This window comes from Lynx canadensis, chromosome A2 (genome assembly GCF_007474595.2).
Source record: "Lynx canadensis isolate LIC74 chromosome A2, mLynCan4.pri.v2, whole genome shotgun sequence".
Classification (NCBI taxonomy): Eukaryota; Metazoa; Chordata; class Mammalia; order Carnivora; family Felidae; genus Lynx; species Lynx canadensis.
Genome location: NC_044304.2, coordinates 5,072,906 through 5,090,050, shown reverse-complemented (window position 1 = coordinate 5,090,050; position 17,145 = coordinate 5,072,906). Strand labels below are relative to the sequence as shown.

At 41.2% G+C, this 17,145-nt stretch overlaps 1 protein-coding gene across 1 annotated transcript in view; it reads right to left on the bottom strand.

Moving 5' to 3' along the window:
* Positions 1–3,159: 3,159 nt before the first annotated feature.
* Positions 3,160–17,145, bottom strand: part of LOC115499444 (putative adhesion G protein-coupled receptor E4P) — a 78,354-nt gene continuing 64,368 nt past the window's right edge. The window contains exon 17 of the mRNA XM_032595722.1: positions 3,160–3,763. Coding sequence (XP_032451613.1) covers positions 3,527–3,763 — 237 coding nt within the window. The 3' untranslated portion in view covers positions 3,160–3,526. The remainder of the gene's footprint in view (positions 3,764–17,145) is intronic.

Genomic DNA, 17,145 nt, shown 5'->3' with positions numbered 1-17,145 from the left:
TGATCCAACAATCCCACTTCTGGGTACTTATCCTAAAGAATTGAAATCTGAATCTCAAAGAGATACACATACTCCTATGTGGGGAATAACAGGAATTCCCTGAACTTGCACTGATGGATTAACAAGGCATAAAGAAGTAGAAAGTCACAGGATGCATGCATCCAAGATCAGGTAAACAAGGTTAGGTAAACAGGGCAAAGGCCCCCAGTATAGGACACAAAGGTACAGGAATAAGAAATCTCAGGATGGAAGCATCCAAAATGAGGTAAACAAGATTAGGTATTCAGGGCAGAAACGCCCCCCAGCTTAGTACAATAGCAGAAAGCTGCTTTTACAGGAAGGAAGGACGAAAATGGGAAAAAGGACTTTAGATCAGCAGCAAAGTCTCCCAGAGCCTGAGCTAATTAACAAAAGAAAGATGCCTTCTTGACCCTGAGGTAGCATGCTCTTTATTATCCCCTAGGCAAGTTTAGGTAAACAAAGGTGGGGCCTCATGTCTGCTGTAAACAACCATCCCCCCGGGGCCAGGAGTTTGTTCTGTATTAACCCAACCGTCTAACACCACATATCTTCAAAACCCCCTTTCCCCCATGCCCATGAGTTAATGTTCACAGTTTCATTGTCTTTTTGTGCTTATAAGCCTTCTGATCCTAATAAAAATGGAGCAAGGACCCTTACTCAGAGCTCTTGTCTCCTCCCAGACATAAGCCTCTCTTGCATTTCAATCCTGCATTGCTGGACAGGAGAGAACTCCAGACCCAGAGTCTACGACACTCCTACATTCATTGCAGCATTATTCACAATAGCCAAGATGTGCAAACAATCTAAGTGTCCGTTAACAGATGAATGGATAAATAATTTATGATAGAAATAGCTAGTTGGATAATCAGATGGACACAGTGGAATATTATTTAGCCCTAAGAGAGGGAAACCCTACAATATGTGACCACATGGATTAACCTTGAGGACGTTACACTAAGTGAACTAAGCCAGTCACAGAAGGACAAATACAGTATGATTCCACTTACATGAGGTACCTAAAACAGTCAAACTCAAGTCAAATTCATAGAAGTGGAAAGTAGGATGGTGGTCTCAGGAGATGGTGAGGGGGAGAGAGGCTATCAGGAGTTATGATTCAGGAGGTATAAAGTTTGGGTCACGCAAGGTGATTATGTTCTAGACCTCTGCTGTATGACATCATGCCTATGGCCGACAACACTGCATTTTACACCTAAACTTTTACTAACAGGAATAGAGCTCATGTTAAATATTCTCATTATAATTTCAAAAAGGTGATTGACCTTGGCCAAAATTATTTCTTTTGGTTTTGAACTTAAAAAAAATATTTATTTTTATTTTTGTAAATATAATTATTGTCAAATTGGCTAACATATAGTGTAAAATGTGCTCTTGGTTTTTGGGGTAGATTACCATGCTTACATACGATACCCAGTGCTCATTCCAACAAGTGCCCTCCTCAATACCCATCACCCACTTTCCCCTCTCCCCCATCCCTCCTCAACCCTCGGTTTGTTCTCTGTATTTAAGAGTCTCTTATGGTTTGCCTCCCTCCCTCTCTGTAACTATTTTTTTCCCCTTCCCTTCCCCCATAGTCTTGTTAAGTTTCTCAAGATCCACATGAGTGAAAACATATGATATCTGTCTTTCTCCAACTGACTTGGCCAAATATTTTTTAAAAAGCCACATCATCAGTGGTGCAGGCAAGATAAACATCAGAAACTTTATTTCATGTGATGTCTCAGTTTCAACTCAGATGTTACTCTTTCCACAAGAAAAGGGTCTACAATCTCTTGGCATGTTCTGCCTTAAGTTCAAGGACTCTAGAGAAAATTTAAACAGGTCATTATCAAATTATCCCTTTGTCACATCAGTGAAACATATTTTCTACATTCAAAGTAATGACAAAAATTATAAACCCAGCAAAATAATAACAAAAACAGGCCACATGAGGCTCAAAGGAAGCTGATCCAGCAGCTGAAAAAGAGAATAAACAACTTTCCAGCTCTTCATAAAAAGAAGAAAATGCACTTAAAAAACCTTTCCCTAAACTAAAACATTGCGGGAAAAATGGGTACAGCAACTGGGTCAGGGGGAAACAAATAATATAATAGGTGACAACCATTAACACTGAGAAAAAATTAACAATGATTAGCATTCATGGAAGACTTACCTTCTGGGCATTGTAACCCCGGACATTCAGTTAAGCATAGAGGACTCAATGAATGCCACCATGTCCTTCCACTATCAGAATTCAGTTACAAACTCAGAGCAGGGGCTTTGAATAGACCAGAGCTCCCCTGCCTTGGCTCTACTGGCATTTTGGGCCCGTGGTTCTTCACTGTGCGTTTGGCCTGTGCATCACAAAACATTTAACAGCATCTCTGGCCACCCCCTCCCTCAAGTTGTGACCACCAAAAAGGTCTCCAGACACTGCTGAATGTCCCCTGTGGGGCATGAAATCACCCCTAGTTGAAAACCACTGGAATGGACCAAAAATAGGATAAATGTATATTTGGCTTTTGGTAACAAAAATATTTAGTTTCAACTCCAATTTTTATCCATAAATGACAGTGCCTTTTCAAGTTGTATTTCAAAAGGAAGTTGTTCACTGATTAGTTCAATGGATACTCTTGTGCGTTATTCCTTTTCCAAAAGTTATCAACACCTTAAACCCAGGGTTGCCCACTTGTTACTAAATTTAATTTTGCAAGATAGAAGAAATTAAAAAAGAAGGTCAATTTGTAGGTGTGATAGGATAATGTGAGCCTCTCTCCACCCCCAAAATATCCATGTTCTCATGCTCAGAACTTGTGAATTTCTACTTTGTGACACAAAAGGGACTCTGCAGATATAATTGAACATAAGGATTTTGGAATGGGGGAGATTATCCTGGGTTACCTGAGTGGATCCAATGTAATCACAAGTGTTCTTACAAGGGGAAAGGGGAGACAGAAGAAAGTCAGAAAGAGATGTGAAGGATGGTCAGAGATGTGCAATGTTGATGGCCCTGAAGATAGAGGATGGGGGACATAAGCTGAAGAATGTGGGTGGCCCCCAGAAGCTGGAAAAGCCCCTAGAACCTCAAAAAGGAATGCACTTTGCTGGCACCTTGATTTTAGCTAAGTGATACCTGGTTGGACTTCTGACCTACAGAATTCAAAATAAGATAATAAACTTGCGTTGTTTTAAGTCACCAAGTTTGAGCTAACTTGTTAGCACAGCAATAGGAAATTAATACAGTAAGTAAGACATCTAAAAAGTCAAATAACATATGACATACGAAGTTTACCTCTCAGTGGTTTCCCTGACCACATTCCCATTTCCCTAGTTTGCCTCTCTGTGGTGGCACCTATTGTAGCCCAATATCATATTCCATGTCTATTTGCTTATTGTCTGCTTTGCTTCCTGGGGTGCCCACAGCACCTACAACAGAGCAGGTAGTAGATGTTCAATACATGGGAGTTCATACATATATTATTACTTCCTCATGACAAAGACACCGTGGTTACTTAGTATGTATCCCATAACTGCTGTGTCCAACACCTGTAGACACAGCTACAATCAGAGCTGGGACCCCGTAGCCAAAAGGATACATGAACTTCTTGAACTTCCCCGTAATGATGTAGCTGGCCACCTTGAGGTTTCTGACGGTTAGGAAAAGCTGTAGCCCTTCAAGGGGCATCCAGGTGAAGGAGGCCAGGTAGAGGGAGTGCAGCACACCAGCGATGATGGAGCACAGCACCTGCAGGGGAGACAAGGGTTGGGAGAATCTGATAGGTGCACGGAGAACAATGTCCACCATTCCCTGGGGAAGGGGGATGCGAGGTAAACAGAACACAGTTGAGCAGAGCAGGATGCTTAGGTTGACTCCTGATACTTCTCTACGTCAGCTCATGGTGGCAAACTCAAATGCCTGTGGAGGGTCAGGCAGGCAGCATGTATCTGTCGAACAGGCCACCGTTAGGGAATGAATAAACAGGGGTTGGAACTGTGCCACGTGACCCGTCTGGAAAGCCACATTACTTTCAGCCCCAGCAATGGTTTCCACACAAGAATGTGAGCTCAATATCGCCAGTGCTTCCATTCTTAAAAAAAAAAAAAAATCAAAATACAAAAACCTGGAAATCTGGATTGTCGTGCAAAATCTCAGTTTTTAAATGCAGGCAGCTTTTTTTTTTTTTTTAACGTGGTAAAACATACAGAACACAACACAAAATTTACCATCTTAACCATTTTTGAGCAGATGGTTCTCAGTCCAGTGGATGCTTATGAATCTTAACCACCCTACCTGACTGTGTGTCTCACTTGTAAGGTAAATGAGAAGAGGAAGGAAAAAGATCATTTTTGATGTCAAGGCAATGTGATTTCCTGGAGAAGAGACTATATCTGTTGAATTCCCAACTAATAGTTCTTTTGTCCCTTGTAATTGTCCTCATCACCACCACAGATAACGTTGACAGATATCTACATTTGCAGGCACCATTGTACAGACTCAACATAGAATAACTCGGTTAACCCCCACAGCAATCTGTGGTGTAGGTTCTGTTACTGTCCCAGATTTATGTGTTAGGGGACAGAGAAACAAAGAGGTTAAGTAACACCCCCCCCCCAAATACAGTATGTACACAAAAATGTTGGCTGACTGTTCTTTGACACATAAAAAGATTTGCCCTATCAAACTTTACTATAATGAACAACTTTACTATAATGGGCCCCACTGGGAGGTATAAACGGGGCCAAAATACTTTCACACATTCAATCATGCCCACAAAGTTTGATTACATGCTGGAGACAAAGTCTATTTCTCTCCTTAATCTAGGTCTAAGGGTGTTTGTAAGAAAAAAAAAAAAGATATCCTATGTTCAGCCAGGAGCTGGAAAAGAGGGAATGGTGTCTGAATACTGCTTAGGAATATCTTTGATAGGAAATAAAAGGGCAGCAAAAATATATTCTAAGTGCTCACCACTGCTTGTGTCCTGAAATTCCCATCTAATTGAATTTTTTAAAAAAATCAAAGGTCAAGCCTAAAAAGTAACAGTATCTAAAGTTTGGGGATGCTTACCATGTGTCAGACTTTTTTTAAAAAAAAGCTTCTATTATGGTAAAAAAATGCATAACATAAAATTTACCATCTCAACCATTTTTGAGTGGACAGTGCAGTAATGTTAAGTATATTCACATTGTTGTGTAACCCATCTCTAGAATTTTTCCATTCTGTAAAACTGAAGCTCTATACCCATTAGAACACAACTCTTCATTTCTCTTCCTGTACCACCTGGCACACACCCTTATACTTTCTGTTTCTATGACTTTGACTACCCTGGGGACCTCATGCAGGTGGAATATTACAGTAAGTAAATACTGTCTTTCTGTGTTTGGCATATTTCATTTAGCATAGTGTCCTTAAGGTTCATCCATGTTGTTGCATATATCAAAATTGTGTTTCTTTTTAAAGTGAAATACTATTCTGTATTATTTCATATGGTAGTACTAGGTTCAAGGTTTTGAGGAGCCATCATACTATTTTCATAGTGGCTGTGCTATCTTATATTCCTAACCAGCACTACACAGTGGTTCCAGTTTCTCTATGTCCTCACGCTGTTTTTTTTTTTTTTATATATAATATCTATACTAATGGGTGTGAGGTGATATCTCATTGTGGTTTTGATTTACATTTACCTAATGGTTAGTAACATTCAGCATCTTTTCATGTGCTTCTTGGTCATCTGTATAGCATCTTTGGAGAAATGTCTATTCAGATTCCTTGCCCTTTTTTTTTTAAATCGAGTTATTTTGTTCTTGTTGAATTGTAGACATTCTCTATGTATGCTGGATACTAATCCATTATCAGGTATTTTCTCCCATTCCCTGGGATACCTTTTCACTCCATTGACTGTATCCTTTCACATGCAGAAGTTTTTAGTTTGATATACTCCATTTGTCTATTTCTACTTTTGTTTCCTGTTCTTTTGGGGTCATACCCAGAAACACTTGTGGAATCCAATGTCATCAAGCACTGCTGCCATGTTTCTTCTAGGAGTTTTATAGTTTTAGGTCTTACATTATGTCTTTGATCCATCTTGTGTTCATGTTGTATATGGTAGGTGTCCAACTTCACTCTTTGGCATGCAGATATCCAATACTCCCAGTACCATTTGCTGAGGTTGGTTAGTATTTTAAGGGCTTTATATACATTGACTTATTTGTCCCACATGTCAACAATGCATGTTGCTATTATCAGTAGCAGAACCACAGCATTCTGGGCTGAACTCAGCATGGAAGGCTGGTAACTTTCCTAAGAAGTGAGTGGGAAGGGAGGTGGGACTTGAATGCATACTGTTCAGCTCCAGAAGCTATAATCTCCCTTTAGTGGTTTAAAAAATATCCATCAATTCTTGGGGCACCTGTGTGGCTCAGGTGGTTAAGCATCTGACTCTTGATTTCAGCTCAGGTCATGATCTCATGGTTTGTGCGATTGAGCCCTACGTCATGCTCTATGCTGACAGTGTGGAGCCTGCTTGGAATTCTCTCTCTCTCTCTCTCTCTGCCCCTCCCCACCTCCAAAATAATAAATAAATAAACATTTTAAAAAAAGAAAAAATGTCCGTCAATTCTTTGGCACTCCCATCAAAATGCCAAGCCTAATTCTACTCCCTTAAGTACAGTCTCTCACGGAGCACTCACAGAAGCGAGCTGCCATGCCATGAGGACATTGAGGCAGCTCTCAGAGAGCCCCAGGTGGCGAGAAAGAGGCCTCAAGCCAACAGCCACGTGGGGGAACGACCTTGAAAACAAAGCCTTCAGCCTCAGTGAAGCTTTCAGGTGACAAACCCCAGCCAACATCTTTACTGCAACCTGATGAAAACCCTTGAGCCAGAACCATCCAAAGAAGCCATTCTGGATTCCTCACTCCCAGAACCGAGTGAGATAATAAATGCATATCATTTTAAGTTGCCAAGTTCTGGGGTAATCAGTTACACAGCAAGTAGAACCCCTTTGAAGAAAGCAGAATCATTTTTAATTTTGGCAAAGTTCTGAAATCTAGAAACTCTATTGAAATGTCACTCATCTCCTGTGCTAGCTCTGGATTGGTGCCTTCTTAAAACCTGACCACTTTTATTTGGACCAATTTGACCAGTCAGATCGGTCCAGAGCCTTGGAGGACAGTTGAGGGGCTGATTCTGAAGTTATCTCCCCAGTACAGCTCATGGGTACCCCAATTTCCAAGGCACCACATCACCTTTGGCTCATTTTGGATTTTGCAACACCATGTCTCATAGATGAGTGACACTCTTTTTTTTTTTTAAAAAAAAGTTTATTTATTTATTTTGAAAGAGCACAAGAGTGCAAATGAGCAGGGTAGAGGCAGAGACAGAGAGGGAGAGAGAGAATCCCAAGGAGTCTCCTCCCTCTCAGCTTGGAGCCTGATTTGGGGCTTCATCTCACAAACTGTGAGATCATGACCTGAGCTGAATTCAAGAGTCAGACATCTAATTCACTGAGCTTCTCAGGTGCCCCAAGTGAGAATCTACCTCATTTTTATTTTTTTTTAATTTTTTTTTTATTTATTTTTTTTAGCGTTTATTTATTTTTGAGACAGAGAGAGACAAAGTATGAACAGGGGAGGGTCAGAGAGAGGGAGACACAGAATCTGAAACAGGCTCCAGGCTCTGAGCTGTCAGCACAGAGCCTGACGCGGGGCTCGAACTCACGGACCGCGAGATCATGACCTGGGCCGAAGTCGGCCACTTAACCGACTGAGCCACCCAGGCGCCCCTCTACCTCATTTTTAAAGACTTCTCACTGGTGAATTCTTCGGCATGGAAATATTCTCATTTAATTACAAAATGCCTCCGGATGTAATAGAGTCACCTGGTTGTCACACACCTTTTCATGGTAAAATGCGAAATTAATGGATATGGAGAGTGAGGTGTTCTTCCTGGATCCTGTTGTACCACTTACTACCTTGGAGTTCAGGTAGAAATTATGCAATTTTTCCTTCATCATTAGGTTTTCCTCAGATGCAAAGCTCTCATCAATTATGGAGACCAATAGAAGCATAAGATATAAATGCAACAGCACTTGGGATAAAGAAGAAAACTGCACCTAGTTTCAATGATGCCCATTTGATGGCAAAATAAATGATGTAAGGGATCATCTGTGTTAATGCTCATTTTTGAATAGGATGCTAGACCATTGGAAAAAAATAATTTTTGCTCCCATTTATTTAGCCTTTTGGGACAATTTGTCGAGCCATTCACATAAGTCATAATTATTTGATGTTTAATGTATTTTTTCTTTTAAATGATAATTTCATCCTTACTCCCACTCTTAAGATAAGCATAGGCATAATTTTCTTTGGCATTTTACAGTCAAGGAACAGATTAAAGATATTAAATAACTAACTTTATGTTGGAGCTAGGAAAAGGTGAAGTCATTATTATATTCCTGAAAATTTTCGAGCTAAGTCAATGAATCAATGGAAGGAATGAAGGGAGAGGGGAAGGAAAAAAGGAAGGAAGGTGAGAAAGCAGGAAGGTTAGTAGATAGATGAGTGGGTAAGTAGATGGATGGCAGAATGGATAGAGGCATGGGTGGATGGATGGATGCAGGGAAGAACAGATGGGTGGATGAATGGGTGGATGGAGAGAAGGAAGGAAAGGGAAGGGACAGAAAAAGAGGAAGAAAGAAGGAAGGAAGGGAGAGAGAAAGAAGGGGGTACAGGGAAGAAATGAAGGAGGGAGCAAGGAAGTGAATGAGGAGGAAAAGACTGCTAGCAGGTAAATTCGCAGGAGAGTAAGGTCTTATGAAAAGTAATCAAAGAAAAATCGTAAAGGTAATGAAAGATAGACTATGCACAGTTTTAAAAATGAGCTAGACAAATATAAAATCATTATGATGTACACTTGAAACTAATATAATGTTCTGTGTCAATTATACCTCAAGTAAAAATTTTTAAAAATTATGTTTTTATTTCTATGTATTTTTTAAGTTTATTTATTTATTTTGAGACAAAGGGGGGGGCAGAGAAAGAGAGAGAGAGAGCCCAAGCAGACTCCCTCCTGTCAGCGTGGAGCCCAAAGTGGGGCTCGACCCCACCAACAGTAATATCATGACTTGAGCTGAAATAGAGCCAGACACTTAACCTACTGAGCCACCCAGGCGCCCCCAAAATTTTTAAAAATTGTAAAACTTAAATAAAAAATAAATGCATAAAATATAAACAGATATTCAGAAGTTAAAATAAGAGAGTGCTAAAAGGTTTGTCAACTTTCTCTAGGAAATTGGGAGCCATTCACTGTTCAGGTGCAAGGAAAAGACATTCACGTTTAAGAAAACCAGCCTTGAGCAGGGTAGAGGCAAGTTAAGCCAGGAACCAACCTGGGAAATCATTAATATCCCCTCTAGTCTCGCTCCAACACATCCCAAGTAAACAGAATAGGAAATTGGATGCTTTTCTTTTTCTGGCTATGAAAGCCCAATGCGAATCTCCCAGACTCTGGCTTTATATTGTCGTCGCAGAACTTACTAAGTAACAATAAAGGGCTTCTAGGAACTGCTTTATAGGAGCAACATGAAATTCCATTGGGAAGATTCTTGGACTACTGTCTAAATTCTAGGGCCACCATTTACTCTACCTCCCAAGCTTTCCTGCTCAATGGTGGTTCAGTGAACATCCATGGTCTGTTTTTCCGCCTTCAGCCTGAATGTCTTCTTCAGTGTGCAGTTCTTAAGCGTCCCTGTTTCAATGTCTAAAACACAGAGAATGTTTGGTCAACAGCAACATCCACTTGCCCGCCTGCTCCAATATGATAATCCTCTGCACCAAATACCAAAAAGAAAAGCCTGAATGCTCATGGACTGACTACTCCTGATTAGTGTGGAGAAAAAAGGCCAACCCCCTGGGCATTTAGCCAAGTTCAAAAAGTAAACTAGGAATTAACCAGCCACCTTCACTCTTTATTCCTATCGTGATAAAATACACATAACAGGAAATTTACCATTTTAACCATGGGTAAGCACACACTTCAGTGACATTAAGCATATTCACATCCTCACCATCCATCTCCAGAACCTGTTCATCTTCCCAAATGGAAACTCTGTTCCCAGCAAACACTAACTCCCCTCCCCCAGCCTCTGGATCCCACCATCTACTTTCTGTCTCTATGGATGGGTCTCCCTTGGGGACCAACTATGAATGGGATAATACAACATTTTTTCTTTTGTGTCTGGCTTGTTTCACTGGGCATAATGTCCCCAAGGGCCATCTGTATTGTAGCAGGTATCAGAACGCCCTTTCTTTTTAAGACTGAATAATATTGCATTGTCTGGATGGACCACATTTTGTTTCTCCATTCATCTGTCCATGGTCACTTGGGTTGTTTCCACCTATTGGCTACTGTGAATAATGTTGCTGTGAACATGGATGTATAAATATCTCTTTTAGTTCCTGCTTTCAGTTCCTTGGAGTGTATACCCAGAAGTGGAATTTACGGGTCATATGGTAATTCTGTGTTTAAGTTTTTTGAGGAACCAAAAAAGTTCCATCTAGTTACACCATTTTACATTCCCACCAGCAATGCATAAGGGCTGCAATTTCTCCACATCCTCACCAATGTTTGTTATTTTCTGTTTTCTGATACTAGCCTTCCAAGTGGGTGTGGGCTGTTGCCCTTTGCTCTTCAACCCAGCACTGAATCACAGGCCAGGAAGGGAAGGCAGAGCAGACAGAACAATTTCCAAATCACCAAGAGAGGCAGTGCATTCAAAACGATGTTGGCAAGAATCATGGTGTTTGGGATTCCGATTGCTATGTGTGAGGTGCTATGGGTGACCTGGGACCAGTGTCTTAATCTTCCCTATCTCCAATTTCCTCATCTACAAGATTGGGATAATAATAGCGACTGCCTTAAGGAGTTACCATATGATTACAGGAAATCATTAATGCACATACCCTTTGGGCACCTATTATGAGCCAAGCCATAGCAGTGAATGAGACTGGTGAGGTCCTTTAGCCTCATGGATTGCAGAAAATATGCACTCTGGTTTAGCTCCCTTGCGTTTTTTTTTTTTATCAGCATACACTCCATGAAAAGGGAAAGAGTGTACTCAGTGCTTCCTTTATGTACACCTTGATTAATGTCAGTATCAAGCTCTGAGAGAACCTTCCCACCCAGCTGTAGGTAACTGAAGTTTCCCTATGCCCTCTGCTCTCTGAGCCTAGAGCCATGAGGAACCACAAAGGACTCAAAATAATATACCCCCCATGGAATGAAATACCAGCATCTGCACACATTCGTATCAAAAATAAACCTTCCCAGGGGCACCTGGGTGGCTCAGTCAGTTAAGTGCCTGACTTCGGCTCAGGTCATGATCTCCCAGTTTGTGGGTTCGAGCCCCGCATCGGGCTCTGTGCTGACAGCTGGGAGGCTGGAACCTGCTTCGGATTCTGTCTCCCTCTCTCTCTCTGCCCCTCCCCTGCTCTCACTCTGTCTCTCTTTCTCTCTCTCAAACATATATAAACACTAAAAAGAATTTAAAGGGGCGCCTGGGTGGCTCAGTTGGTTAGGTGACTGACTTTGTGGGTTGGAGCCCCGCGTCGGACTCTGTGCTGACAGCTTCTGATTCTGGGTCTCCCCCTCTCTCTACTCATGCTCTGTGTCTCTCTGTCTCTCAATAATAAATAAACATTAAAAAAAAATAAAAAGAATAAAAAAAAAACCCTTCCATCCTTAACATTAAGAGTAAAGTCACATTCTTGGCAACATTAGTATATTTAAAATAGGAATAGCATATTTTACACACATACACACACAAACACACACAAAATAAAGATCATATGAATGGTATCACTGCAAATTTATTTTTTTTGAAGAGGAGGTTAGGATATCTTGACCTCTATATATGTGTGTGTGTGTGTGTGTGTGTGTGTGTGTGTATATATATATAATATACAAGTATAACATATACACATATAGGAGCATATGTAACTTATATGTATTTTAAATAATGTATAATTATATATTATATAACATTTATATATACAAGATTTCTAGGTATAGAAACAGAGACTCAGTGAGATAAAGATACTAACCCAAGGCCATGCATCTACCAGGTGTTCTTTTAAACCCAGGTCAGTCAACTAGGTCTGGCCCTTAAGCAGTATACCGAGTACTTCTCAACCCAGGCAGTATATCAGAATCACTTGGGGGGCTTTAAAATTACTGATGCTCAGGCTCCATCCCCAAGTGGGTCTTCCACTAGTATTTTCCTTTTTTTAATGTCCCACATGATCCTAATGAGCATCCAATGCAGGAACCACCTCACTGAGCATGGTGGAAAACTAAGATGGCACTCCATGACCCACTCCCCAGTCTCCTGGTATCCACACCTTGGTGGAAGTGCTTCCTTTTATATTTGGGCTGGTCTGGCAACTTGCTTCTAACCAATAGAATATGGTGAAAGTGATGGGGTATCATGTTCACGATTATGCTACGTAAGGCTATAACTCCCACCTTGCTAGCAGACGCTTTCTTACTGACTTTGATCAAAAAAGCTGTCTTAGAAAGAGGCCCACGTGGGCCTGGGGGAGGCCTCCAGCCTCCGGTCAGCAAGAAACCAAGGCCCAAGACATCCCACAAGGAACTGAATCCTGCCAACAAACCATGTGAGCTTGGAAACAAATTCTCCCTTGTTCATGTCTTCAGATGAGACTCCAGACCTGGTCAACACTTTATTTCAGTCTTGTGAGACACCCAGAAAAGCCATGCCCTGACTCCTGACTCATGGAAACTATGAATTATAAGTGTGATGTTTGTGGTCCCTTGTTATGCAACAATCCCTAACTAATACACTAAGCTAGAGTAGCTTTCTCTGACTCTCCAGAATCATAGATGGTTTATATTATCTTCTTGCTGACCTGTATTTCCTCGAAAATTTTTAAGACATAAAGAGATGTCTCTAATCTAAAATTAAAGCCACATCTTCTTTATTTCTTCTGACATCGTAGTACCTAATGAAATTGGCTAGCTCCAAACTTTGGACTGTGGGTCCATGAAGAAAACAATAACATCAATGAAATTCCAGAATGACCAGCTGTTTGTGTACTGGTTGAGAGAAGAATGCACATTTGGACCAAGTTGGAGAGTCCAATTCCTGGCTCTTCCAACATTTAGGAGGCCAAGACCTTATACACTTTTTTCTGAAATAGAGGTGGGAACATCTATACTCCAGCACAGCCAGGAGGATTTTGTGGGGTGATGTACAAACTCGTTAGAACAGACCTGGCAATGGGCAAGGGGAGATGTGCTTACCAGCGTTGTGATTCCTTACTCATACTGCCTTTCCACCTTCCGTGTTTCTTCCATATCTCTGGATGCAGCTGCAAGGACAGCCCTCCTCCACACTCTGCAGGTAGAGTGTAACTAGCACTGCTTTCTTTTTGTGCTTTCCAGCGGTTAACTGGGAAGTGAGGTTTGTGAGAACAAGGTAGGAATCCCTGATGCCCTGTCAGAAACAAGGCTTGTTATATGAAGGGAAGAAGCCTTTGCAAGGTCAACGTCCTTTATTCAAACAAATTTGAGCTTGCATTTTGGCAGGATAAATCTACCAATAGCCCGGAAGCCCAGTATCAGGCACTTGAAAAGCAAAAGCATGCTTGGTTAACACTTATTCCATAATAAAACCGGTTTGCTCCTCTTAGACTTTTGTGGCACATCTTTCTGGGTTAAGATTTTTGCTTTTCATTGCCTTTCCCCAACATTAAGCCATGTGATAAACAAAATTTGACATGAACCATGAAAGAGGAGGTATTTCCTCTCATTGACAGAGGTTTGAGAGGGCTTAAAGCTTTTCTGGGACCGTCCCACACCCCCCTATGTGTATGAGCTCCGAAGTATCTCTGTGAAATAAGATTCCCCTGAATTTGCAAACCCCACTTGAGACCAATTCTGAGAATCTTCACTTGATTCATATCCTAAGAAGGGAAGTCTCAGTAGACTCAGTTCCTTAGCATGTCTGTCTTTCAATACTTTCCAGTTTTATAGTAGTTTTTGGTTTTTATTCGGTTAAGTATCCATCTACACTGGTCAAATATTCCAAAGTTGTAGTTATGTAGGATGAATAAGTCTTGACACCTAATGTACAGCATGATCACTTTAGTTAATAATACTGTAATATATATTGGACATTTGCTAAAAGATTTCAGGCACATTCACATATGTGTGCACACACACACAGGTAAATGTGAGGAAATGGATATGTTAATTAGCTTGAATATGGTAATCATTTCATTATGTATATGTATATCAAACTATCATGATGTACTCCCTAGATATATAAAATTGTTGTTAAAAGACATTTTAGGGGTGCCTGGGTAGCTCAGTCAATTAAACATCCAACATTTTGATTTCAGCTCAGGTCATGATCCCAGGGTTGCGGGATTGAGCTCTGTGTCGGGTCCTGTGTTGGGCAGGGAGCCTGCTTAAGATATTCTCTATCTCTGTCTCTCTCTGTCTCCTTCCCTCCCTCCCCCTGTGCTCTTCCATGCCCCACCTCAAAAAAATAAAAGGACATTTTAAACAACCCATATGGATGAGTTTTAAAAAAAATTTTAATGTTTATTTATTTTTGAGAGAGACAGAATGTGAGCGGGAGAGGGACAGAAAGAGAGGGAGACACAGAATTCGAAGCAGGCTCCAGACTCTGAGCTGTCAGCACAGAGTCTGATGCAGGGCTTGAACTCATGAACTGTGAGATCATGAGCTGAGCCTAAGTTGGACACTCAACTGACTGAGCCACCCAGGCACCCTTTATAGATGAGTTTTTTAGTGTAATTTTAGGGTGGTGAAACTATTGTTTGTTACTATAACAGTGGATACACGTCATCATACATTTGACAAAACTCATAGAAGGTACAGCATCAAGAGTGACCCCTAGTGTCAACTATGGACTTTGGGTGATATTGACATGACATTGTAGGTTCACAAAAGGACCATCTGGTGCCAGATGTTGATAGTGGGTGAGGCTGTGCAAGGAGGGGGTGGGGGTATATAAAAATTCTCTATTCCTGCTAAACTTTGTTGTGAATCCAATACCGCTCTAAAAAACAAAGTCTACTTGGGGCGCCTGGGGGGCTCAGTCGCTAGAGCATCTGACTTCTGCTCAGGTCATGATCTCGCAGTTTGTGAGTTTGAGCCCTGCGTTGGGCTCTGTGCTGTTGGCTTAGAGCCTAGAGCCTGCTTTGAATTCTGGGTTTCCCTCTCTGTCTCTGTGCCTTCCTCACTTGTGCTCTCTCGCTCTCTCTCTGTCTCTCAAAAATAAATAAATATTTAAAAAGCAAATTTTAAAAAACTCTTAAAAAAACACAACAAAGTCTACTTAAAAGGTGGTGTGTGGGGATGTTGGTGGAGAAAGCATCCATTTGCAACTAGAGCCAAAGGAAAGAGCTCAGACCTGCAAGGACAGAGTGGTGTTTCCCTCTCCACAGCTGGGGGACAGCCTTGACAAACGGGCACAAATCTGTCTGCTGTTGTTTGAGAACTGCTCCCTCTTAATATCCATCACAAATCTAGCCCATCACCCCCACCTCCATAAACCCCCAGCTTGTTCTCTATCTTTAAGATTCTCTCGGGGCGCCTGGGTGGCTCAGTCGGTTAAGCGTCTGACTTCGGCTCAGGTCACAATCTTGCGGTATGTGAGTTCGAGCCCCGTGTCGGGCTCTGTGCTGATTGCTCAGAGCCTGGAGCCTGTTTCGGATTCTGTGTCTCCCTCTCTCTCTGACCCTCCCCCGTTCATGCTCTGTCTCTCTCTGTCTCAAAAATAAATAAATGTTAAAAAAAAAAAGATTCTCTCATGGTTTGTTTCTCTCTCTCTTCCCTCCACTACCATATGTTCTTCTGTTTTGTTTCTTAAATTCCACATATGACTGAAATCACGTGGTATTTATCTTTCTCTGACTGACTTATTTCACTTAGCATAATTTGTGTAGAACCACAGAAGACCATGAATAACCAAGCAGTCCTGAAAAAGAAAAACAAAACTGGAGGCATCATGATTCCAGATTTCAAGCTAAGGTATAAAGCTATAGTCATCAAGACAGTAGGGTGCTGGCACAAAAACAGGTGCATAGATCAATGGAACAGAATAGAGAACCCAGAAGTGGGCCCACAACTATAGGGTCAATTAATCTTTGACAAAGCAGGAAGAATATCCAGTGGGGAAAAAAAAGACAGTCTCTTCAACAAATGTTGGGAAAACTGGATGGTGACATGCAGAAGAATGAAACTGGACCACTTTCTTACACCAAACACAAAAATAAATTTAAAATGGATGAAAGACCTAGATGTGAGACAGGAAACCATCGAAATCCTGGAGAACACAGGCAGCAACCTCCTTGACCCTGGCCACAGCAACTTCTTAGTAGACACACTGCCACAGACCAGGGAAACAAAAGCAAAAATGAGCTATTGGGACCTCACCAAGATAAAAAGCTTCTGCACAGGGAAGGAAACAATCAGCAAAACTAAAAGACAGCCTACAGAATATTTGCAAATGACATATCTGATAAAGAGTTAGCATCCAAAATCTACAAAGAACTTATCAAACTCAATACCTCCCAAAAAATAATACAGTGAAGAAATGGGCAGAAGACATGGATAGACACTTTTCCAAAGAAGACATCCACATTGCAAATGGACACATGAAAAGATCCCCAACGTCGCTCATCATCAGGGAGATACAAATCAAAACCACACTGAGTACCACCTCACACCTGTCAGAATGGCTCACATTAACAACTCAGGCAACAACAGATGTTGGCGAGGATGCGGACAAAGAGGAACAGTGTTGGTGGGAATGCAAATTGGTGCAGCCACTCTGGGTAACAGCATTGGAGGTTCCTCAAAAAGTTAAAAAATATAACTACCCTAAGATCCAGAAGTTGCAATACTATTTACCCAAAGGATACAAAAATGCTGACTTGAAGTGGTACATGCACCCCAATGTTTACAGCAATATTATCAACAATAGCCAAATTATGGAGAGAGCCCAAATGTCCATTTACTAATGAACAAAGTTCTGCTTTTTAAGCAAAAAGTTTGATTGCCTTAGCAGTTAAACCCCACC